This window comes from Scomber scombrus, chromosome 17 (genome assembly GCF_963691925.1).
Source record: "Scomber scombrus chromosome 17, fScoSco1.1, whole genome shotgun sequence".
Taxonomy (NCBI): domain Eukaryota; kingdom Metazoa; phylum Chordata; class Actinopteri; order Scombriformes; family Scombridae; genus Scomber; species Scomber scombrus.
This window is the reverse complement of record NC_084986.1, coordinates 15,995,642-16,022,004: the sequence shown is the minus strand read 5'-3', so window position 1 is coordinate 16,022,004 and position 26,363 is coordinate 15,995,642. Positions and strand designations below refer to the sequence as shown.

The 26,363-nt window shown below is 39.0% G+C and overlaps 2 protein-coding genes across 2 annotated transcripts in view; one reads left to right on the top strand and one right to left on the bottom strand.

The window, feature by feature from the left end:
* usta (uronyl 2-sulfotransferase a) overlaps positions 1–4,675 on the top strand; it is a 55,811-nt gene extending 51,136 nt beyond the window's left edge. The window contains exons 6-8 of the mRNA XM_062437293.1: positions 2,155–2,252; positions 2,380–2,537; positions 2,719–4,675. Coding sequence (XP_062293277.1) covers positions 2,155–2,252; positions 2,380–2,537; positions 2,719–3,011 — 549 coding nt within the window. The 3' untranslated portion in view covers positions 3,012–4,675. The remainder of the gene's footprint in view (positions 1–2,154; positions 2,253–2,379; positions 2,538–2,718) is intronic.
* A 3,214-nt stretch (positions 4,676–7,889) lies between these two features.
* On the bottom strand, positions 7,890–21,346 carry slc22a16 (solute carrier family 22 member 16). The gene is made up of 8 exons (XM_062436684.1): positions 21,196–21,346; positions 19,982–20,458; positions 18,539–18,656; positions 15,424–15,982; positions 14,529–14,656; positions 10,821–10,930; positions 10,162–10,261; positions 7,890–10,043 (listed from the first exon to the last, which is right to left on the bottom strand). The coding sequence occupies exons 1-8, from the start codon at positions 21,237–21,239 to the stop codon at positions 9,849–9,851; spliced, it is 1,731 nt and encodes a 576-aa protein (XP_062292668.1). The 5' UTR covers positions 21,240–21,346; the 3' UTR covers positions 7,890–9,848.
* Positions 21,347–26,363: the final 5,017 nt, after the last annotated feature.

Here is a 26,363-nt window from a genome sequence, read left to right as displayed (position 1 = left end):
TTGGCTCATAATGATTTTCTTGAGTGCTTTGGAGCTGCTCCGCTTTAGGCTAGTTGTAGAAAAAGCCTGTTCGGAGTCTGTTCTCATTACACGGCTAGTGTAGAAGTTTGGGTTTGGGTTGCATTGGAGTTCAAGTTAGTTCATGTCTCCTTTCTTTTGAAATATCTGCACATGATTTATAGTTTTTCCCACAGAATATGATGCCAAAATATTTTCTTTGAAAGGAGGAAACACTTATCGTAGATAGGAAACGATAGGAAAAGATTGGAGAGAAAGGAGATTCTCATAATTAATAACACTGGGTGTACTTTCACTCTTATTTCTGACATGACAGAAGAACAGCAAGCAACAAATAAAACATAAGAAGAACAACCACTTGTTGCTGAAATTATGAATCAAAGAAAAGAAGGGCCAACTAATCACTAGTCCGGACAAAACACCCACACTAACAATAGTACAATGCTGAACTCTTTTCTAAAGGTTTCATCCAAGACTTTGCTGTGGTTTCTTTGAAGAGCTTTCCAGTGGTTTGCTTCACTGATCACCAATAAGTCCTGTTGCTGGTGCATACTGCAGCTCGGAGCAGTCAGTCATACAGTTCAGACAAACCCTGCAGCTACTTAGTGTATGAGAGACAATTGTACCGCAGTGGTCAGCTGCAAGGAAAAAGTGCATAATTTATGTCATCCCAGCTTATATACATATATATAGACCTCTGTGCAGACCTTCACATTCTCTCTGTCAAGCTAGAGAAAAGTATACTTTTTTCATATGTGTTCTGTTTACCTAATATCATCATTCTGCTTCTTCTTCATAGTGTCATTTTATTGTCACTGTAGTATTTTCAGTAAATATAACATCAGTTTCATTCTGGGGGGGGGGGGGGGGTTACTCATCTGAACCTAAGTTGTAGGGATAGAGGGAGAGGATTTTGGACAATATAAATAAAGGTGACTTGACTTGACTATACCTTTTTTCTGTAATCTGTTTCATAAAGCAGAAAAAAATGATGAACATTATCATAACAAAACAAACTGACCTTACTGTACCAGTCTCAAGCACACAAACATGCTAATTTACAGCATGCATGATTTTGTACCTTCATACATATTTACAGCTGTGTAAGTGTGCCATTTTTTTCACACTGAGTCACCTGGTTCTCAGTGTTCACCTGCTGGTCCCTCAGCTGCAGCCTGTGTCCTCTGGGAGACTCTGGGCATCTGGCCCTGTCTGACTCAACTTGATGGACCATGTTGGCCTCAGTGTTGGCTTTGAAAAATTGCTCTGTTTAAACCAGCCGTTACTGACTTATCAGGGCATAAATCTTAAGGGCAAGCTTTGACGTCAGCATTACACTTTAAGTTTTCATCCACATTAAGGTCCTATACAACAAGCCTGTCAATACCTTTTACCTCACGCATGTAGCCTGGTGCCACTGCATGTGTGTTTGAGCACAGGCATGTAGCGTATCTGAGTGTGTGTGTGTGTGTGTGTGTGTGTGCGTGCGTGCGTGCGTGCGTGCGTGCGTGTGTGTGTGTGTGTGTGTGTGTGTGTGAGTCATGCTCCGTAGAGTGTTTTGTTGCTCAGGACTTGTTGCCATCCATTAGGCTTACGTCACCTGACATGGATTTGACTGCTGGTTCCACAGCACTCAGTGGCTGGCCAGCTTCACTCCGGCCTGTGTTTTTAATCTTTTCCTTTGTTTTTTTTTTTTCTTCTCTTTTCATTATTTAATGGCTCCCACATTCAGACAAGGGGTATTTTAAAGGTCACAACTCTGACTAACTTCTTCATCTTGAAATTCCTACATTTACTACTCTTGATCACTGCATGATAACAAACTCAACCTATCAATTGCTGAACATTTTGTCTTATTTCTACAGCTAGCTGATGGTAATTTAATTTGCACTATTATGAGCTTGATTCCATGCATTGCTATATCTTTTATCTAATTTGGCATCTCAGCCTCTGCGAGCAGCTGAAGTGAGTTTATCTTTGAGCACAGGATGTTGTTTGGTTCAGCACTTAACCTCAAGATGATGACTACGAGGAAGCTCACAGGGAACAGTCCTGGTGAAGAGCTCCCTCTAGTGAAATAAATAAAGCATTACAGTTATGTCCGATTTCATGAATTGTGTGTTACTCTGTTTTCAGGACATAAATGTGTGCATTCTAGAGAATTATCCTGAGTGCTCCAACCCCAGAGTCTTCTACATCATTCCATACTTTTGTGGACAGCATCCTCAATGCAGGTATCTGCAGATTCACAAATAGCACGACAAAGCATTTTGAGATATTTTATGTCTGGTCATGGAAGCCTGATTATTACTTTGTCTTTATTTTTCTGTTTTCACTCTCATTTTCCTTTGTGTGCAACAGGGAGCCAGGAGTTTGGGCTCTGGAAAGAGCCAAGCAGAATGTGTTGGAGAACTACCTACTTGTGGGGATCTTGGAGGAGCTGGAGGATGTGCTACTCCTGTTGGAGAGGCTCTTACCTCATTATTTTACTGGAGTACTCAACATCTACAAGAGCCCTGGTAGGCAAATGCTCCCAATATCCATTTGTCATGTTGATATAGACATTTATTCCTTTCAAAACTCTGGATCTTTCTTTAAAATAGTTTATGTTGTTTGATTCTGTGATTGGATTCCTATCAAGTTACAGGCAATCAACTTCATAGTCATTGTTTTGATTTTTTACACCATTTTTGTCTGCAGACTACAGGAAGATGGGGAACATGACTGGCACAGTGCGTAAACATACTCCCACTCTGGAGGCCCTGCAGGTGCTTTACCACCGCATGCGCTATGAGTATGAATTCTACAACTTCATTCGCGACCAGTTCCATCTCACGAAGAAAAAAATTGGCCTCAAGTCTGTCTCCCAACCCCCCGCCTACTCACCTGCTTTCCTACGAGACCTGGCCCTCCGAACGCCAGAGCCTTTGGACGAAGACGAGGAGCTGGACACAGATCTGGAGGATGCCAACAGCTGGCTGGTCCATCCCTAAGAACTGTCTGTTTAACAGTGGAAGTAGCCAAAAGCTGATTGTCTAGAATTGGCTGGAGATAGCCGGAGGCAGCCTGAGGGCAACAGGGAAACGTGCCCTGTCTCTCAGCATTTCCAAGAAAAGTGAGGTGTGTTCAGGGGTGTGCGGATCCTGACGCTCGTGTTTTTACGGGCTCCATTTTCCATCTGCAGTAGACTCCTATCACAACAGGCTCAGCACTGAGAACTGTGGGGTTGAGTAATTGGAAGGACAAAATGCTTTATTTAAAATTTGACTAAGAACAATGAGAAATAATGTTGAGCTCAGTTTATTTGAAGTTTAGTTTTCATTTGAGCTTGTTTTGGGGTTCGTTTTTTTTATTAAGGAACCTATCATTGTTGTAATCTCCAGGTGAGATTAGCACAAGATGTGGAGAGCTAAATCTGGGGTATTTACTACAGGAGAGGACTTCTGTGATGTTGCATCAAGAGAGAAGTTAATACATTATGAAATGGTTAATGTCTTAAAAGCTGGAAAGCCTAATAGGAAATGGTATCCATGAACTAAAGAGTGCCAAAAGCCTTTATGTATATTAGTTGTAAGTGCCAAACCTCGCTAAGAGTTCCAGTAACTGTGTGACAGGAACCTGAGTGCACAGCTAGTGGAGTTGTGACATAGTCAGTTCTTACAGTATTGGTTTATAACATTTTGTTTAATTTGTAAAATATTATTAGGTATAAATGAGGGTTAAACAGTAAGCACTCAATTATGAATTCAAAGAATTCCAACAATGTGTGCATGAATGATTGAGTTTGACCAAACCAGCAGTGTATTTTGCATAGAGTCATTATTTGGGACAGGTCATTTTTTGTTGAGAATTTAGGCTGGCTTGAGAGTTAAACACTAAAAAAAAAAAAAAAAAAAAATTAAAAATAATTACGGAGCATACTGTATTTTGTTGAATCCAAAGTTTGAAAGATTGAACCTGCCAAATACCAGTGTTTCTACTGCGTTGCATTACAAAGCTGTATGAATATACTGCACTTTTTTTCTGAGATCCTGCAGCAAGAAAATGAGGGATTTGTTCACAAAACTGGATGCTAATTGCCTTTCATTGCAAATAAGACAATGTTCCTTTTCATAAGTGTGTGTTAGTAGTGTTTCCAATCCGAGCTAAAACTAATTACTAATTTCTCCAACAGCTGTTCAGAGTGCATGTTTTTCCATCACTCTTTAAAAAAAACACCCAGAAAAGAGTAACCATAAGCTAATATATGTCATCTATGTATTTCACTCTACCATCCTAATCTCCATTGTCTGTACCTTTACATTGTCCTGGTTTGTGTTCAGTGTTTCCTTTTTGCCAGTTTAATTTATTATTTTGTATTCATTTGCATTCCAGATAAAAAAAAAATTCTCAGGAAGGAAAGAAAATGTTTTAATATCTTAATCAATTGTATCTTTGGTTTCTGGCGGCTATGGGACGATTCTTGGCATTTCAAGGGTGTCCAGAATGAGTTTATATCAACAGCTGAAAACTAGTTAACGACAACTAATGCAGTCCATCATTTTATGGTCTTTAAAATAAATGTGCTCAAACTATTGCAGCTAATGTCTCTGCTTCACTAGAAGATGGTTTGTTAATGGTTTGTTGGTTTGGTTTAGGGTGTTTTGGGGATGCCAGTCTGCCTCATCGTTAATTCTCCTAAAATCCCCCATCCTGCTTCACATAACAGATTTATAACCAGCTACTAACAAAGCTGCCTTCAGGTCCGGCCTGTGACTTATTTTACAAGATGCTAAGCTTTATCTTCCCTGCAGCAGCTGGCCCATCACTCCACTTAAACTCAACTCATCTTTCTTCTAACTCCCCAGTTGTGACAACCCCTGTCAGGAGAACATCTATGCCCAGAGCTGTCAACTCTCACACAATCAGAGTGAGAGTCACACAAATGACCGTTTTCATGCGCACTCACGCCACGCTGTGTCAGTGCTTCAATATTAAATCAATTCTGCTTGTTTATTGAGAGAAAACCCAAATCAATGAAACTCGCTCCCTGTTTTCACTGCTACCAGCAGCTTCTCGCACACACACACACACACACACACACACACACACACACACACACACACACACACACACACACACACACACACACACATGTACAGACAGTGGGAAGCTTAAGGTGGGTCAAACACCTAATTACACCTGAGTCTCTTATGGTCAGGAGCTGACTAATGGAAGCCTGGCTGCCTGATTTTTAAACTGGGTCATACAATTGACAAATATTCTGCTTTTTGAGGACCAATCTTTGGCCTGCTGCTGAGGGCTTTGGGTAAATTTATTTACATTCAGTGTTTACATTCAGTATCATTTGTTCTGATTATAAACGTGAAAGAATAGATATGGCTCACTAAATAATTATCACTCCACCATCTCTCCAGACATCTCGCTGCATGAGTGCCTTCTGTTCAGCCTTTCCAATTTGAACCCAAGCGCAGTGTCAGTGACACTGCTTCAAACAGCCTCCAAAATGACCATACAGTTGATTAAATGCCTCTCTGTTTCAACAAAAACTGAACATTATAACCTTCATGAAGTGAGGACTGTTGTATTAGACTACAATACTTTTAGCAAGGTGGACATGATGCACTGGCAACTACTGGCAACAACCAATTTATGGCATTTAGTATTTGTATTGTTTATTCAATTAATTCAACTGATGTTTACAATAAGCTATCTGGCAGCAGACACCACCGCACACAAATATAGCAGATAGAGGAGCTCTGTTCTCAGTACTGTTTAGGGCAAATAAGCAAACTCATTCCAGAAGCAACGTTGAAGGCGTTAAAAGTATGTGGTGGTGATGATGATGATAACAGGGTGGACGAACAGATGGTGGTTCAGGATAGTTATCAAAATCAACCAAAGCAATATATCAACTCAGTCAGGCAAGTCAAAATAACAACTTTACTTTTGGGAGAGTAATCAGATTACAAATTATCAGATTACTTTTGGGAGAGTAATCCGATTACAAGGTAGCAGGGTAGAAAAAAATACACGCTGTTATACTTTTAAGGGTCTGTAAGCCTGTAAGATCTGTAAGAAATGAAGGATGATTATCATTTAAATTAATACAAGTTTGCGCAGTTCAAGATTGTTGTTTGTTCTGAATATTGAAAGTTATTTTTGACGTATTATGTATTTAGCCCCTGTGAATGTTGGCATGCACGAATATTCGATTAGTCGTTTTTACCCACTGACTAGTTGACCCTGAAAAAATGGGCTAATGCACATCCTTAATACATAGTCATGTTTCTTTACTTAAAGTACAAATTGAATAAAATGTCCATGACAGATTGGGAGCCTGCCCAACTTCCCTCAAATCTCACTCCAAGGTTTTCTGAAAAGTTGACAGCTCTGTATGCCTCTTCTTTGATGATTATTTTAAAGAAACATTCAGTCTTCCCTCTCTACTCTCACTTGGTCCTGTTGTTCAAAAATGTACACATGCTGTAGGACTCTTAGGACCTGATTTACTTAGATCCCAAATATAGGGTACTAAATTGCGTGCACAATGCAATAGATGGGCGTTTCTTTTGCGTGCGTTTTGCGGGTGATCTACTAAGAATAACTGCATAAATGAAAGCAGGTGCAACGAGGCGCAGACATCAGTATTTAAATGAAGGTTTTGCGTGTCTTAATGAAGAGTTTGGACGAGCAGAAAGCCTGCAAGCGCAAAATGAAATTTGATCAGGTTCTAGTGGAAGAGGTTAACAAATATATTGAGTTATAACAAAAACAAATATTACCAGGGAAAAAAAGAGTATTTGTGACAAAGTCAATGCTGTTAGTAAAACAGCACAAAAGGGTGTTTAACACATCTGTTATCTTATTACATTGTTGCCTTGATTTCTTGTATTTTTAGCATCCCAGGAATTACAATTTTTCTGCTTTTTAGCCCATTATCACTTACTCTGAGTGAAAGCAACAAGATACAAGTGAAATATATGACAACCAAACATTGAAGTACTCTCACTACAGAGAGATGTGCAGACCTAAATAAGGAAAAGCTGCCCTCGAACTACAAAAACCCCCAACAATCCTCAAGTACCTCAACACAACCTCTACACATGCTTTAGGCATTATGATAAGCGTTTGCAATTTCATTCTTAAATATCATTATAAATATCATTCACCAGCTGTTGGATCATATTTCAAACTCTCAGCTTTATTCACTTCCAAACATGACCAGCAAATGGTGTCCTCTTCCCATTTTTCACTCAAGCACACTGGAGTTATTAAGTGTGTGTGTGTGTGTGTGTGTGTGTGTGTGTGTGTGTGTGTGTGTGTGTGTGTGTGTGTGTGTGTGTGTGTGTGTGTGTGTGTGTGTGTGTGTGTGTGTGTGTGTGTGTGTGTGTGTGTATATATATATAATCCTCCTAAGACTCAACATTAATACTGTATGCAATGGTCCATGAAATACTGCCATTTTTTTGTTTTATTTTAGGGGTTTTCTTTGACATTTGCTTCCTCCTAACATTAACTTCACCCATCACTACAAACCCACCCTGACCATAACCTCACTTTCCAAAAATGTCCTCACTCTCCAAGTCTAAAATTCAATTTTGCAGGAATAGAGAAATACTAAGAGCACATGCACATACAGTACAGTGCACACTGGAGGGAAATTCCCAACACTACCCTCACCCCGTGGTGACCAATACTAACCACACACTATTTGGGGCATCAGTGTCATGTCAGAACTGCAAGTTAGCAGTTTGGTTTTTAACATTTTACCAGGCATCCAATTTTTGAGCACAAGCTCAAAAACAATATACCCAAAATATGAAAGTTACTGTTCTTCAACCTTCTAGATTAAGGCCATAATCCTGGTCTCATTTGAAAGGTAAATCTTTTAATTTTACAACCAAAAAACCAGAATCAGTATAAGTGATCCTCAAAATAATGCCACCACAGCAAAAGTGACCCATGGATGGGATAGTGCCGCTTAACATGTTAAGGTTCAATTAAAGTGCATAACTTCAGCTATCCCATCCACAAAATCAGATATAACATACACACACATTTGCAGAATTTCTGCTCCAAAGATGAACACAGAGGCTTTGTTGTTGTGTTGCAGGGTGGTGCAGAGGGAGCTTGCTGGGTGTGGGGAACTCCTCTCCACCAGCGAATAGGAAGCTGTTAGTGTCCTTTGGGCTGTTCCCAGACCTCCTCTGTATTCCTTGTATGACAAAAATAGTTTACCATGAACCCCACGACTCCCCATTTTGATAGCAAGGGGAGAGAGGGAGAGAGAAAGAGAGAAAAAGAGAGAGAGAGAGAGAGCGAGAGAGAGAGAGATTTTTAACTTGCAAAATGAAGCAGTCATATTATTATCACTGACTGTTTTGTAAAAAGTGGACTTTAATTATGAAGCCAACAACATCAGTGTTAGCCAACTTATTTATTTCTTCATAATAAAATAAAAATAATACTAACAAAGAAGCTATTCATACAAAACAATTGCACTATTGATTATGAACAGTTCAGAACTGAATGCCTGAGTAAAGCACTTGTTTTCCTTCAATTTAAAGCACCACACACAACTGTTTGATATGAAAAAAGATACATGCTAGTAGTGTTTCAAAGCAGGTGAATACATTGTTGTGGTTCATTCCTGTCTTTGGTCCAAACATTCCACGATCTCAACTCTTGAAAATACAGTAATATAGTATTACTTCATATACAGCTGCTCATCACCTTCACTATGTCCAGCATCTAGATTTCATATTCTAAATATATATAGAAAATGAGGATACTGACTTCCATGTACTTCAATATCGTACACTCTAACACACACACACATACACGGACATAAAAATAAAAATTACAGCTAAACGATGGCACCTTAGACAAGATGGAATTGAGAATAACATCAGTGTAAAATTAAATTATACATTTGTATAGTTTCACAGTGATATCCAAAAATGGATGCCCTGAGATTTAAAATGACTGTTGAAAAAAAAGATTAAAAAATTAAGGCACTTTTTGATACTAAAATAAAACATTATATTTGTTGTATCATGATTTTACAATGTGTGTTTAAATTAACATTGCATCTTAATGCTTTCATCCCATGATTTGCATTTGACAATGATTCATGGTTACTGGTACAATAACAGCAGCAACAACAGTCCTATCAGCAATAAGAATACTCTACTCACAAGTTACTGTAGATGATGGCTGATATCTGTTAATAGAGCAACATCGTAAAGAAATATCTGAAGGTGCAAGAAGCACAAACTGTCCTCTTTCAGTTGCACTGCCAAATAAAGTGGTTTAGATTAACCTGCCAATACTACAATGTGTTTTAGAAATGATGACCAAAACTAGCAAAACAAGACTGAAATTGTCATAAACTGAAATGATCCTTTTACATCCTTCATATTTTCTTGGTCTTGGATACACAAGATATGTATAACACACAGACTACACACAGAGCACGTGATTTTCCTGATAATTGAATTCACGGCCTGCCCTGATTGCACTGTATCTGTGACTGGCTGCTATATTACTGAGGTCTGTGTGCAAGCCGAAAGGTTTCTGTACTATCTGAAGACCCCTTGAGTACTACACTACTGGTCATTTTGCAGAGTAAAATCTCAACAAACACTAAATTTCAACTGGTTCTGATAAAAGTGTGTTCTTTTTTCTTTCTTTTTTTTTCAACAACTCAATAAATCAATAATGTCACTGTTTCAGGTTTTGGCAGCCATCACCTCCTCTCTTTTCCTTCTATTATGTTTTTCCAGAGCTTCTCTCTCTGTGTCTGTCTCTCTCCAGCAGTGTACAGCTCAGGCACTATCCATATGTTGGTTCATCTCCAACCCATCCTCAGCATCTTTATTGCCCAGGGTTGAGGCCTTCTTGCTGGGCTCATGTCCCAGGGCTTCAGCTTCTTCCAAAGTGGTTGTTAGAGGCTGGCCCAGAGTCTCAGGCAACAGCAATGTCAGCACTCCAATAATGAACGCCAGGATTCCCACAATTAGCTACACAGGGGTCGTAATAAAACAAAGGAAAGAATTCATTCAGAGTACCTTTGTAGACAAACTATAATGGAAAAAATAATTTTAGAAATGACAGCCAAAAGTAAACGCATATGTTTACCTGAGGTAGGTAGACCCAGACGTCAGCCAGGTACACACAGAAGGGAGCCACCACACTGCCAACACGGCACATCATGCTGCCACTGCCTACTGCCAGAGACCTGGAGGAAGAGCATACACAAGGTCAGCTGAGCGTTATGTTGCACCATGACACTAGAGAAGACAGATTCAGTGAGGTGTCGGTACAGACAAAATGGAAGTACTCCAAAAGAATGTCATATGAGGCCAACCGCCAACAACATAAACAAGAGTCAATTACTGTAAACTCCCAGCAAACAAAGCCACATTTTTTTAAGGTTCTTAAATCATGAAGTGTGGCATCACTGATCTACAAATACAGAAAGATAGAACAATAAAACATAATTTCCATTACAATTATGAATCTTTCGTCTATTTTTTCCTCAAACAGCAACTCAATGCCAACAGCTTTATAGACTATATTTGGAAGAATGTACACAAAATACATTTAATTATATCATCAAATAGGCTGAAATGTCAATATATTAAAAGATTGGAGAGCAAACTAATTATTTTCTTCTCCTAGATTAATTTCAAAAGCATGTTGTCTCTAAAAAGACATGTCACAAAGGGATTCTAGTCCAGATTGATGTATTTTATGTCGCAGGGAGCTTTACGTGTTTTGGTCCTCTTTGCTCTTACCTGATGATTGTCGGGTAAAGCTCACAGGTGTACAGGTAGATGAGACCAAAGGCAATTGCGATGGCAAACTTTCCTGTCATGCAGAGAGCGATGGCCAGTACCTCGATGTCCTACAGGAAAGAGAAGTGAGTTTGACAATGACAGACAAATCCTCCCATTGCAAAATGTGTGCATTTAGAGCCTTTAACCACTACATGATAATACAAAAGATATATAAATGATTTTGTCATACTAAAAAAAAAAAGAGATACTGGAACTTTGACCCTCAGGTGTTTCATCAGCCCATCAAAAGCCTCCATTAATAGTAAAGCTTTAAACAAGAGCACACTAGTCCTCCATGGATGGGTGACCTAAAGTGCATGCTGACTTGATTTTATTTCACCACATTTGCTCATAAGTGATCTAATAACGGAAGGAATAGATGCTCCCTCAATGACCCAAGTTTTACTTAACTGTTACACATGATGGCATGTGTACTACAAAACAGAGCTGCTTGTCTTTACGCATCTATGCATATGTACGCTGTATGTGAGTGTTGGCTTGTGTGTGCATATGCATATGTGCATTAGTATTTGACTCACAGCATCTCATTACAACGGTTAGGTCAAAAAATAAGGTACAGTGAAGAAGCATCTCATTATTGCTGGGGTTTTTTGGGGTTTTTTGCTGTTAACTTGAAATTCAATCAATTATTAATTAAGTCAAGTCTCAGATTAACTCGAATATAATACTGCAATATGTAGAAAAAATCTCGGTATACTGGTGTCAAATATGTGCAATGAGGTACCAATGTAAAGTTTACTCAAAGTATTTTCCTTATATTGCATGTATGCACAAGGAGGAGTTGAGTGTTTAATTTTACAGTGTGTTCAAGTCTTTTAAATATGTATGTAAGTATATCATGTGTGTGTGAGGGTACAGTACAGTCAGAGTGAAGAACTGCATGGTCTGTTCTTGGAAAGAGAGTGCTGATATGAGGAGCTCCAGTGCCTCACTAGCAAACACCTGGAGAACTATAACTCAGCCCGACGCTGAGGGCACTAAGTAGCGCCTGGCAACTCTAAAGATACACACAGTGAGAGGGAGGTTGTGTGAGGTGATCCCTTCTAAATGTTTTATTTTTAAACTGTTAGTCTGAATCCAACCATCTTTATTTTAGGCTCTTCTAATGGTGGGTGTGAACATTAAGTTCTTTATTATTTTGTGCTGTTATTTACTCAGTGATTTATATAACAACTTTGGTATGAAGCAGTCACTGCTATGGTTTGTTTGTCTGCAGTCTGTTGCATAATAGCCATTATGTATTAGGATACACATAGGGCTGTTTGTGTGGAAATAACTTGTTTTCCTGTCCTATCTGAGCCTGAACACTGGTAATCTTATTTCTACTCTAAGTAGTCAGTCGTGATCGTAGAAGATGTTTTTTTAAAATCCTGCACAGATGCCAAATTTGCCTGAAATTAAAGTATAAATGTTAGGCTTGAGAGAGCTATAACTATTAATCTATTACTAAGAAAGTACAGTGCAAAAGCATGCAGAGTAAATAAATGGGGAGACTACTTCCAATACTTTCTGAGACATTTGCAACCAAATGAGGTTTGGCTGCTTACAGTACAAATACTGGCGTTACAAATCTTTAAAAATGCATGAAAATCCTGCTTAACAAGTATGTAAAGCAAACTCGGGTCCAACAGAAGAGCACATTGTGCAAAGATCTATAGAAAAAATCTCTAGAAGCGTGTGACTAATGTCAAGTATCAGTGAAGAATTAGAGGCAAACCCAAGAGTCAAACATGTCAGCACTCTGATAATAAAACAGGGTAAGGCAGGCAAAAGTGAGGCAGGCAAGTTAGAAATACAGGTGAGGTTTCTTCTAAGTTCAGTCTTGACAAGGCTTTGTATCAAAAGATCCTTATGAGAAATATTATTCAAATCATACATGCTGAACATACAGTTAAGTGCTGAATAAAAGGAGAAGAATAGAGGCACAGGAGCAAAACACATATTGCAGCATACTGCAGTACAATGTAACCATCCGGAAGGTAAAGAAGTTGAGAAGGAAGGAAGAGAGGATATGATAAGCTATCCTTCTCATGATACTGAAGTCTGTTTGTTCATTAAAGTAGAAAGGTGCTATAAGTGCAGTCCCAGTCTCCCAAGCTGTGTATAGTATGTGTGCATGGTATGTATTGTCGGTCGTTTTACCAAGAAACTGTCAGCAAAACAAGTTCACATATTCTATTCTAGTAGTAAAAATGATTGTGAACACTTCCGTCCACTGTGAAACGTATCTCTTCTATGTATTTACATTACAGACCATGGCATGTTTGCCAAGGTAAGGTATATTTGTCCATGTACATAGTTTACCAAAGAAAGTTGCATACACTGTGTTATGTGAGGTTGTGTCAGGTCTGCAGATGTATTTCCAAGTTGTGTATGCAGTTACAACAGTGACACAATCAGAGAGAGGTGAGGAAAAAAAGATAGACAACACTCTCTGTCTCCAAGCCACTATATGTCAGCTTATTTTTCACCCACCACTCTGTTTAGAATGGCTTTCAATGTCAAAGGTCATGTTGACTTGGACATTAAGCACCAGCTGTTTGCCAATTCAACCATAAGCAGTACTTATTTGAGTTGCAGCTCTGAACCCACACACACTGGAAATTGCATGTGTCATATATCAGGGCTTAACAGTAATAGTGGTCCAGTGGTCTGGGAAATGTCAGGACAATGAACTCAGGAGCTAATGGTCCAGACTACCACCAGCTAATGGTGCCAGTGCAGAAAATACTCAAAAACACAGACTTGCCCCCTCCCCAAAACTAACAGTCACAACTTTTTGACAGAAGTGTCACTGTGACAGGTGTGATGCTCCAATTGTGGTCAGGATTTGATTTAAAAAAAATAATAATAAATGCAAGTGATGGCACATAAAGTTAACAATAAGAAAAATAGAAAATCAACATTCCTAGAGAAAAAAAGATTTGCCAGCATTGATTCGTTTATGGTCCTCACATTTCCCAGAACCATTGGACCGCTGTCACTATTATGCCCTGATATATGATGCATGCAATTTCCAGTGTGTGTTATGAACTGTGACTGAAATTAGTACTGTTTATGATTGAACTGGCAAACAGCTGGTACTTAACATCCAAGTCAACATCAATGCAGGCGGGTCTGGTTCAGGAGGTACATTGAGTTATCCATTAATCAGGAGATTGGTGGTTGGATCCCTGGCTCTGCATGCTGAAGCCTTCTTGAGCAAGATGCTGAACAACAAATTGCTCCTGAAGGCTGCGCCATTGGTGTGTGAGTGTGTATAAATGAGTATTGGATAAGATCTCCTGATGAGCAAGTTGGTACCTTGCATGGCAGCCTGTGTATGAATGTGTGTTAATGAGTGAATGTTGACATGCAGTGTTAAGCACTTTGAGTGGTTGGAACAAAGGCTATATAAATGCAGTCCATTTATCATTTACAATTGTAACATAATGATTAGTTTTGCCCCTTCCCCTTTCATTTTTTTGTTTGTAACATAATTATTTATAATGATTAAATTGATCGTGAAGGGGCCACTAAACATTGTGTCGGGTCAGTTTTATAATCCCTATGAAAAAGATGTGTTGAAAAAGTTCAAGCATGCATCTAAGCATGCAAGAAAGGTGAATACACACACACACACACACTCTCTCTCTTAGTACATACAGCAGGGACCACAATGATGAGCATACAAGCGATCCCAGCCAGGAGCAGAGCTGGGGCACAAGTCCTCTTCCTGCCTATCCGGTCCATTGCAAAACAACCAACCAGATAAGAGGGGAGCTCCACTGCACCTGAAAACAACCAATCACAGCACACTCTGTCAGAGGTTATCGTGGCGCTGACACAGTGACACCATGATATTCAATCTATGGGACCTAAATATATTAGATTAAATGTATCATTTTATGAAATAATTGTACTGGAGTTTACCTGAGAAAAGCCCATCCTTTCAATGGGCAGTACATCTCACTTAATCAGTTCTTGACTTGTTAAATAATGAATATTTGATTTATTTTATATAAAAACCCTACTCATTACCAGAAACAGAACAGATGACAAAATCAAACTGGAGAACAGCAAATTACCTTACTGCTTTCTAAATGACATAATACTCCCCTAGGTGATATATGACCCTAGCTGAAGATAATTTGTAGGTCACAGCACAAACATTGCAAACAGAGTGAATTGTTCAAACTGAGATTCTCCAGATCACTTTAAATAGTACCCTGTTCAGCTTGGTAAACAGGGCTGGACTCAGCTCACGGCTTAGATTCCTTTTTGTTTACATGGGAGCAGGCAGATCTGTAAACAGGCAACCTGAAATAATCTCCAGCGTCACTGCACACACACTAAAACAGAAGTATGTGAAGAAGTGCAGAATCAACCACACAGTTTGCAGTTAAAAGTAATGCAAGAGTTGTCAACTATTGCCTAATTAATCTGCCTTAAGTACTTCTATATTTGGATGGTCCAAGCAGGTTGTTATTGCATAATTGTACAATGTCATTAGTACTAATTTCCTTGTTCTTTCATGCACACTCATCAGCCAACCACTTACCAGCCAGGAAGAGGTTAATGTACTGGTTTCCTCCGAGGTTGACTGAGCCCAAAGAGAAGACGTAATAGCCCAGGCTGCCGATGAACCAGATGGCCCACACTGTGCATGTGCGCCCCACCATCCTCCAGCTGCCGAACAGATCCAGGATAGTTAGCTTCTTTTCGGCCTGCGATGGCCGCTCCTCTGACTCCTTCTGCAGCAGAGCTTTGCCATTCTGATCTGCTGGCTCCAGGAGATCTTCGGCCCTCAGCCTGCAGTCAAGGCCGTTGAAGCGGGCTATTGTGTCCAGCAGGGTTTGAGTTTCCTTGTAATGACCCTTGGCCATCAAGTAAAAAGGTGTCTCAGGGAACTTCCAGCAGAAGAGCAAGAAGGGCGAGGTGCATGTGGAGAGGATGATCTGGTAGATCCACCAGACCCGCACTAGGTAGCCAGTCAGAGCCACCACCATGATGCCAACTGCAAAGGCTGCATGCACATGCATAGAGGTCCATGTGCGTACCTTGATGCCGGTAAACTCAGTCACATAGACAAACACCACCACCAGGTATCCACTGGATACCTGCCAAGTACAAATATGGGAGGAAGGAAAAAACAGACAGTGGCATGAGGAGGAGAGGAAGGATAGGATTGATGAAGAAGAGGAGATACAGAAAAAGGATTAAACTCTTCTGCTGATACATAGACTTGAGAAGATGAAGCTTGACATTGTAATGGTCAATTCCAGAACAAAAACGTTAAATACATACATAGGAATATGACATTAAAACATTTTCTCGCCCAATACCATTATCAACACATCACCACAGGCTCTCTACCGATACAGGTCCCCAGTCCGATTGAAGTGCTCTCTTTTTCCCAAAGTTAAAATCTGTATACCACAGTGCATGGAAATCATTGGGATCATTTATAAACAGTAACTACACACCCAAATTCTTCTAGCTCCGTCCCTCCCAACTTGATTAAAGAATGCAGCAGTGACTGTAGGGGGCGTGACCTCATGGCTACATAGTGTGTGCATGGATGTATTACAAGAGTTGGATAGGGTGCAGTTGCTCGGTCCAACAGCCAAATTTCTTCCAGTGGTCACTCGCTGAATTGCAGTAAATAATCCTCCTGGGACCCAAAAAGCATTTTCACCACAGACCACCATTGTAAAAGAAATATCTGTAAACTTTTGATCCATGGAAGTTTTATATTTAAAATGTGCATATTAGGACATTTCTCAGGCCCAGTCCACGGGAACTCACGGTCAGGTGCCAGCAGGGGAAACACTACTGTGCATATTTAATGGGCTACATAACACAGCGGTAAACCTGGAAGCTAGAAACTTTTTGCTGGCATATGCACCAGCCAAGCAATTCGTATTGGACTGAATGGGCGCCATTTTTTATCCAGTATCCAACTCTTATAATACATCCATGAGTGTGTGACATGCGAAATAAGGCTATATTCAAGCCAAATCCTGTCATGCAAATTCTGAATGGAGTTGTGTTTATGCTGCAGGAGGGGGGACCGTATGTAGGAAGTTGAACCAGAGTCAACTTTTGCTGACATGCAGCCAGGTGTCTGTGGGGAAGTGTCAGTACGTAGTCCTTAAGGCGTTAAAAAAATGTAAATGACGTAGATAAATCCCAACTGGTCAATCTTATGTTGGCATTGAGGGACGGGATAATGCTAGGTGCTAAACAATAGCTAACATGAGTCACCATAAGCTAGTGGTTGTACCAGACCACTTAAGTCTTCAGCAGCAATATGAGAGTATTCAACCCAGCTCATATTTTTTTTATCGCTTATGAATTCAACTTTTGTAGAAGAAGGATATGCTACATATGCAAATATATGTTACATTAAGGCCTCTGGATCACCTCTTGACCATGTTTCACACAAACACATCTATAAGACGAAAGGAAAGTACATTAGCAGTATGTTGGTATTTTAATGTTAATGTTTTTCCATTTCTTTAAAAAAAAAAAAAAAGTACCTGCTTGTAAGACTGAATCTGCACTCTGTTAAGTGTGGCAGTGCAGACTGAGTCCACACTATCTGACTGTCTGATTCCATGTGAAAAACAACAGCTGTAGCCGATGAGAAGTTGAGGGGGGATGGGAGAAGACGTAGAGGAGTGGAAAAGTGGACAGACTGTGTAGGCTCTTTCTTTCAGCACAACTTTTATAGCCATGCGGGTCTGTAACTGTAATGACTCCGTACCTTTGGCTCGTAAACATGTTCTTTTATGCACTTATAATGTGTTTCTCTGTACACAGAAACACAGATGTGTGCACACACATAAACATACAATAATACACTAATTTAAATTTAAGTTTTTTTAAAAACTGTTGAGCCAATTTACTTTTACCAGTAAACAAGACCAGATTTCATTTGTAAGACGTAATCTGATGTTTACATTTCTGGCATTAACATAAACAGCATGGACAAGAACATTAGCTCAACTCAGATGATCTATGTTTGACATGTCAAAAAACAAATACTTCCCTGAACAACTCTTTAAATTTCAAACAATAGGCTTTTCCGTTCTTATACTACATTATAATGTTTTTTTTTAAAAACAAACATTGCCTAATATTGCCTAACTTCTTCCTATAAGGGAAGAAATGTCCAGTAAAGTCTCCACAGTTGTAATTTTTGTTTATTTTTTATTATACAAAGCTGGTGCAAACATCTTGCATGAGGTGGCTCCTAATATATGGAGAACATTAGGAACAGGCTGAAAGACTCTTTTGTAGAACCTTTTGTAAACTGTTTTCAACATCCAGAAATTGGACACACAGTGGGCCTGAAGGTGCATGTTTGTTTACAAGCTGAAAGTGGAAAGTAATCACCTCCTTTGTCCAATCTCAGCTTTATTGATTTTAATCATTAATAATTGAGATTAATTTCCACATATAAGCATTCATAGACCGATAGCACCATTACAAATAAATCCTTGCATAAGGGGCATTTTGGCACTGATGAATTACCTTTATCAACTAAATGTGTAGTCTCCAAATCTGCACTGAATTTCACATTATAGTAGAGCCAACCACGGCACACAAGGGCACAGATTCACAACAACATGCAGTGTATAAGTACACAAGCATAGAAGCACTGAACTCACCATGGCAAGGAAAAATCGGAGCACAACAAAGAAATAGTAGTTTCCAGAGAACGCCACACACACCCCAAGTGCAAACTGACAGAGGCTGGTGAACATTAAGATCCTCACACGACCAACCCTGAAGGAGAGAGACACCCATGCAGGTAGAACAGACAAAAAGAGAGAGAGAGACAGTGAATAAGACACAGAGAAAAAGCAGCTGAGTTAATATGTTCAGGTAAGCAATCTATGAAGTATCATCTACAGTAATTGTTAAAGTGTGCTGGCACTTGAAACAAGGACTAAAAGGTGTAATGCTGGTAGCAAGGTATGACCCAACATTATGATATAGGCACTGAATATTGTATATTACTTGTTTGGATGCAATTGCACACAGAAATGTCCTAAAGCTAGTGAAGTTCTGCCTTACAACATTTTACATTAGAAAACCAATAAAAGTCAAATGCATGTGGAGCTGGTTACACATTCAAGCAAACTTGTCAAATAATCATTCATTCTTCCAACATCATTGTGCAAGCTTGTGTACAGACACTTCATACAATATGCCTTACAGATGTGCAACATTTTTTCTGTATAATGTCTAATAGAAACAATCTGTGTTAACAGTATAACAAAAGTATGTGATTGCCCTTTGCTTTAAACATGGAAAAGATGCCACAACACCTCTTTGCCTGCTAAATATAACTCAGGGCCATTAATGACTGATTAGACCTTACACTGACACTAAGACTTCGACAATGCCCACGAGGTGCCCACTCATAATAACCACAACCATCAGCACTTAATCCTGACCTGCTGCATCTTAAGTCTGTTAGTGTGATCCATTACATAAAATGGTTGGGCAGACATCAAAGTAACTGTGCCCTCAGTTCCAACTTTATCAGACTAAAGTCCTTCTTAGAAATGCTGAGCACTTCAGCCTTGCTTGAACAGCTGGGGTGCTGTTTGGCCAGATCACCTGATCTGTTCAAAGTCTGCCCTGACACCTATTATCCTGATGCCACTCTCATCTGTCCTCCCTGCCTTTCTTTCTCTAAGTTATCTTACTTCCTCCCATCATCAACACTGATGTGGCCTCCACTCTTCCTGCCTCATTGTCAATTATTCCTCATGAGTCTTATGACGTCTTATGATACTCATTCCAAACTTATGAGGCAACTGTAGTTGTAGAGTGTTCATACGTCTACCACTGAGCATGAGAGGGAAGATTATTATATTTCATGTTGCTGCAGAATCTTAAACCATGTGTCTTGAAGTTGTATGGGCATGTTTGCAGAATTACATATACAGGATATGTCAACCATATTCTGTAATTAATTAATCTGTACTCTAGCCCCCATGCACACCAGAAAAGAACTTTGTTATATGGGGAAACTCCACCCCTTGTGGCGATGTCCATGATATGATTTCTCCTTCTTCCCCCATCTCGCATCCTCTGCTTACCTGTCAGCAATGTCCCCAAACACCAGTGCACCAATCAGCACTCCCAACATGAAGGTGGGCTGGCACAGCTTGGCCAGCCACTCTCTCTCGCACACCAAGTCCCAGTCCGTCACTATGCTTTGGTACACTTCAGTGTGGTCATAAACAAAGTTCCCTTTGCAGGCTTTCACTGTTTTGTTGCCATCAAAATTGTATGTAAAGTCTTTTGGGTTTATGCGCAGGGCACATTGGCACCGACTGAGCTCCCACTGTTCACCGTCATTCGTTCTCACCACCAAAGGCCCATTTTTTGCGTTGAAGACTGGCAGGATGTCATCCAGACTAGATCCTGTCATGTTACCATACAAGACATCAGTGATGTTGTCGGGCATGCTGCACACAAAGTTTGGAGTCTCCACCAGGAAGACAGAGGCCAGGTAGTGGATCCCACAGGCTACAGCCTGGAAGACTGCTGCAAAGTACAGACATGCCTGAAATCTGGACAGAAATAAAATATATTAAATATACACTGAAACAAGAGCTGAAGAGGAAATGTAGAGGCAATCACGTTGGCCTCCCATTTAACAAGTAACTGCAAAACAAGTAGAGATTTCTTTGATGAATTTAAATTACCTCAATATTGCATTTTAAATATATTCATCGTCAAGTCATGTATTAAACAGCAGTAGTTTATTCAACCACATAAAATGTGTTTTGTTTTCTGTTTTTAAACTCAAGTCAATTGAATTCAACAACTTTATTGGCTACTTTGGAGCAAGTTGTTGTCTTACAATTAGATCAGAATATTTGCGGTATGATATCTATGATATCCAAATCTGAAAAACTCTGTCATTGTTTACTTGAGGAAAATAATACAATGTATCCACATTTAAGAACTTTACTATAAATAGCAACTCGAATTGACAACAAACAAGGGAACAAACAAGGTCCTCTAACTGAAGACTCCCCGATCACTTAAGTAGCCTATTATAGCGGTAATAGAAATTAGGATTTTTTTTTCCCACAAATGATGACAAAGACCAAGGAGGAGACATCTTATTGTTTTCTTAGTGTTTGTTTTCAAAAACAAACACTAAGTCAGTGAAGTTAATGTTCCAAGGCTGCCCGACTGGCTGTTCAAATGGCACCCCCCAAAACATCTCGAACTCATTCACAGCATAAAGGATATACGGCAACTTCATAAGACTGCAAAACAAGTTAAGTGGTCATGAAACCTTTTGAAATGTCCAAGCTCGTCGAATATTCTCTCTACAGTCATTTTCGGACTTTGGGTTTGTGCGTCGCAGCTCCCGGTGCGTCTCTCTCCCCGACGGGCAGCGGATCCTGAACACCTCAATACCAAATAATAACTCCACTGAGTACAGGCAGGGTAGGAGGGGCGCGCACACTCACTCAGAACCACACTCCCACCCCCGAGACACACTCATACACACACAAACAGACTCCCGCCCTCTACCCCAGGTACAACAAGTTGATAAAAACAGGGAAAGGTACCGGGTTTAACATACAATCTAGGACCGATGCTGGACCGATGCAATACCGATAATAGGGAGTAAAACATATGCCAATATTGATAAGCACTGATTATTTGAAGTGATGCACTGAAACAGTAAACTTCACTAGGAATTTAATAATTATACATAATATTGGTTGACCAATATATCAGTCAGGCTTAATAAAGACAGTAAAACAGCTCTCCCTGTGTTCTCCCAATAGGACTGTTTTTTTTTTTTTTTTAATGATGGTTATGTGGTCAAATTCAGTATGTTTGATTTGAATTTGGGGAAATAATTAGTTCGGACTGGCTGGAGTTTTGTGCAATCTGTTAGAAAGTGCAGCTCTGTCTCAACACTGTTCTTCCTGCACAGCTGGCAGAACCACTCCTCTTTGGGGAGGCTTTGTTTGTATGATGGCCAGGCTGTGCTCACTGAGTCTGTACTTTACCAAGGTAGTTCTTTATTTAGTGTTGGTTACCATGGTCAAGTAATATGCCACACTATGTTGTCATTTTAGGACCAGATAGTGCAGCATTTTGCTTAGTGCTTTTTGTTTGTGTGATCCAGTTGGTGATGTAGTTTTGTTTTTGGTTCACTATAATTTTGTTAATGCCAATCGATATATTCTCAGACTTGTCCTGAGGCAGAACAGGGTTAGAAAGTGAGCCAACTGTCAGGACCTGCTTTGTTCAGCTCTTGGCATTACATGGCTTTGTAGTGATAGGAGTGGGGGATCACTGGGATGTTATAATTTTTCCTGGTATGTTTTTTTTTTTTCAATTCATGTTTTTCTTTTTTTTCTTTTTTTCCCCATAGGGATTGTGTGAATTGTGTGAAAGTAACTGAATGATGTTACTGTGTGTTTATTATGTTTTCAATACCATGAAACCTTGTTATGTGATTTTGAGCCTAATTTGTACTGTAAATGGCTTTTCAATTCTGGGGTACTGTGGTTGAATTATCTGTAAAACAAATGAAGTAACAACAAGATAACTGTCTTTCTGGTTTATTCACCTAGGTGGTCACCTCTGTCAGTAACACAGAAGACTTCTGACAGAATGTGCCCTGTATGCTAGGTGGAGCCAGTTTATATACACCTCACAGTACACCAATCATGTTAACACCTGTAGTTCATACATCACTATGTGTGTGACAGGTTGACCTCATTCGACACCAAGCTAAGTTAAGGGTAAACAAAAACATTCACAGGGGGTTCACAGGAGAGGCTGGGTAAACTTCATAAACAATTTGCCTGCCCCCAACACAACTTTATAACCCTAAACCGGTAAAGTAAAGAATGCATGTATTTTTCTTAATACAGGTTATCCTTGGGTAGTCTTGCCACCTCAATGTTTAGGGTATGGGTAGTCAGTATTAATCTCATGATCAATAAGAGGAGATTGTTAGGGAATTTTCCATCATTTACTTCAATTATTGGCATGTACTGGGCTTTGCAGGTCATCGCAAGGCCACACCAAATCTTAACTGTGAGACACTGTCTCCCCTTGAGATAGTAATAGGCAGTGAGGCTGCAGGAGAAGAGGCTGGGAAAAGAGGAGGCACCCTGATAGTGCACTGCAAAAAAGGGGTGTCTGAAAACAAGATAAAAACACTAAATTTGAGGTAAAATGTACTCAAAACAAGTGAAATTATCTGTCCATGCAGCAAGATAATTTCACTTGACAAGATTTCTTGAATTAAGATAATTAAATCTAGAAATAAGCATGTCTAAAGAGGTATTTGGAAGGCTTAACATAAGCTGAAAATGCTGGTTTTAAGATCAGATTACTTATAATTGTACTTTATACACTCCCAAATTAAGTGAAATATACTAAACATAAGCATAAAATGCTGGTTGTAAGATGAGATTACTTAAATTTAAACTTTTTACAGCCTCAAAATAAGTGAATTATACTAAATATAAGCATAGAATGCTGGTTTTAAGTCTAGATTACTTAAAATCAAACTTTTTACAGCCTCAGAATAAGTGAAATATACTAAATATAAGCATAAAATGCTGTTTTTAAGACTAGATTACTTAAATTTAAACGTTTTACAGCCTCAAAATAAGTGAAATATACTAAATATAAGCAAATACGTATTTTGTTTTCTTACTTTTAGCAAATTAAGCTTAAGATTAGTAAAATAAATATATTAAATTTAGAAAAAAATACTCAGTATTAGTGAAGAATGACTAAGCGCTGTCTTAATGCAAGCTGGTTAACCTTTCAACAAGGCTTACTGCATCTTTAAACCTTAAAATCGAAAGCCTGTCCTTATTTTTAGAATAATGGTGCAGAAACAACAACCACCAGAATGGCTTATAAGACAACATTTATTTAACATCAGCAAGTAGACATTAAAATGGAGGAATGATAAGGGATGCATTGATGTATTGGGTGATCAAGTTTGCCTGTTTCCTGTTTTGTGTTTCCTGTGCCTGTTTTGTTAACAAACATTGGTCATCAAAAGAGATAAGATTTCTTTGTGATCGATTACTCTTATGTTGCTTTTGAGTACCAGTGTTTTTGACACCAGAATTGTGTCTTTGTGATATTATTGCCCACAGACATTAATTTGGAGCAACAATGTATTGGGTGATCAAGTTTGCCTGTTTCCTGTTTTGTGTTTCCTGGGCCTGTTTTGTTAACAAACATTGGTCATTAAACAATTCCATGGACTGTATGGTGAGTTGTGGTGAAGGCTGTATTATTTATCCTGACATTGTCTGAACATACTTGAAGTCAGAGCAATAATAAACTGTTTCTTTCAGATGCTTTTTGTGTGACTCTTGAATCAAGCAACTTCAGTTTGTTACTGAATCTTAAAACAAGCTTTATTTTGATGAGAATTTGGGGGAGAGATGTAAAAGATCTTATTTTAACAGTTATTTACCTCGTTTTAAGATTTCATGCCTATTTGAGACAAAAAAGATAAGGTTGTGCTTGATTTAAGATTATAGTGTAAAGTTGAACACTTAAAATAAGAAATTCACACTTAAAACAAGATAAATTATCTAACACTTCTAAATCTAAGTTTTTTTATCTTGGTAAGATTGAAATAATTTGCAGTGTGTTGCTATAGCAGCAGGTCAGATATGTGTTTATCTGTCTCTCTGAACAGAGTAGAGGTAACTGTAGTCAGAGGTTGGATACGCTGAACCCTGTGGGATGGAGGACAAAGGCCCTGAGTTGCGTCTAGGCACTGTAAGTCAAGTAAATAAACATTTTCAACGCAAGACAACCTATTTGTGATGCCAAGTTGTTGTTGATTTTTAAATATGCAGCCCATACGTCAGTGGAGAGAGTAGGACGGAGTCCAGGATGTCTTGCATTGAACATGTGTATTTACTTGACCAAGGAGAAGTGAATGAATAATCAGTACACATTCTGTTGTGATCCTCCTTTCAATTCTGAAGTTTCTGTCCTCTGGGGATAGTCTTAAACCACACAGATAATAAACACAGATAAACACAGAAAACACAGATAAACACAGATAATGACACAGGTTGAGCCATGCCCAAATATGGGCAGACCCAACACATTTACAGCATATAGAATTTAGTCTACTAATCTACAGAAAAACAATATTTGATTGCTTCATTTTTTCTCTCTGTTTTTCTCTTGTCATTTTTAAAACTAGTCTGGAAGCCATCAGCAAAGCCTAACTTTACTTTTAACATTATCAAAAGAAGAAAAATGTCCTCCCCTCTTCCTGGTAACATCTTTGTCTTCCCTCATCACAGAGTTGTACATCTCTGATCAGTCTGATTGGAGATGCTGTTTGGAAATGTCACAGAGTAATTCATGTTCTCAAAAGTGTCTGTTCATTCTGTCCTCTTTAGTGAATGAAACTAAATATGCCTCTTTAAGCAAGCTAGACTTAATTGCCCTGGCTTAAATCTCTTCTTCTGACAGTAACTGGCTCCTCCAACCATGATAAATAGATCCTTGATTGTATCACTCAATCATAAAATGAAGCAATCATGATACTGTAAGTGATTTCTCAGTGAAAGCCAGGTTATTATGAATAAACACAGAGCATTTAATGCAACTTTGGAGATGCCCAATAGCCTTTTTTAGGCCTCAAACACAGAATACAGGATACATTCCCAGCCTGTAAGAACTGATGCTTGCTTTACCATAAGTAACATCCCACTAATTTCACACTGAGCCTCTGACATCATGGAGTCCTATGTACTCTGAGCTGTTATCAGCTATCAGCATCAACCTTTTAAAAGCCACAAAACAAACAGCTGCAGTATATATGCCTGGTGTTTACAACTTAAGTGCAGTGGTAATGAGCTGCTGAGTGCATAATCATCACAAGGTCGTGTTTACTGTAATACCACAACCAACACCACACTGCATCCTTACAGTCTTACTGTCATCACCTTTATTTCTTTCAGCTACCATATTTTCATTGTTGAGTAATCAGCTAATTAGTTTCTCAATTATTCATTTACACCAGAAAATTGTGAAAAATTATAAAAGTGAAATCTTCAATTTTCTTATTTTGTCCAACCAATAATCCAAACTTTATTTATTCAGTTATTCAGTTTATTACAATTTGAGACAAAGAAAAGCAGCAAATCCTCACATTTGAGAAGGTGAAGCTAGTCAGTTAATCGACTAATCTTTTCAGCTCTACTCAAAACACAGATACCTGACCTGAAGCACACATGAAATGCTGGCCTGAGTTGTGTGTCTTTGCATGCATGATTGTATCTATGCATGTGTGTAGTTATTAGTCTTCAAGCCAGGATGACACAAACCTTTTTTGACCCTTCATGCCACACAAGTTAAATGTGTGCATTTGAATCCAAGTATTTCCTTTGTGTTTAGTTTTAATGAGCCAAAGATGCAATTAAGTACCTGCCTTCTTGT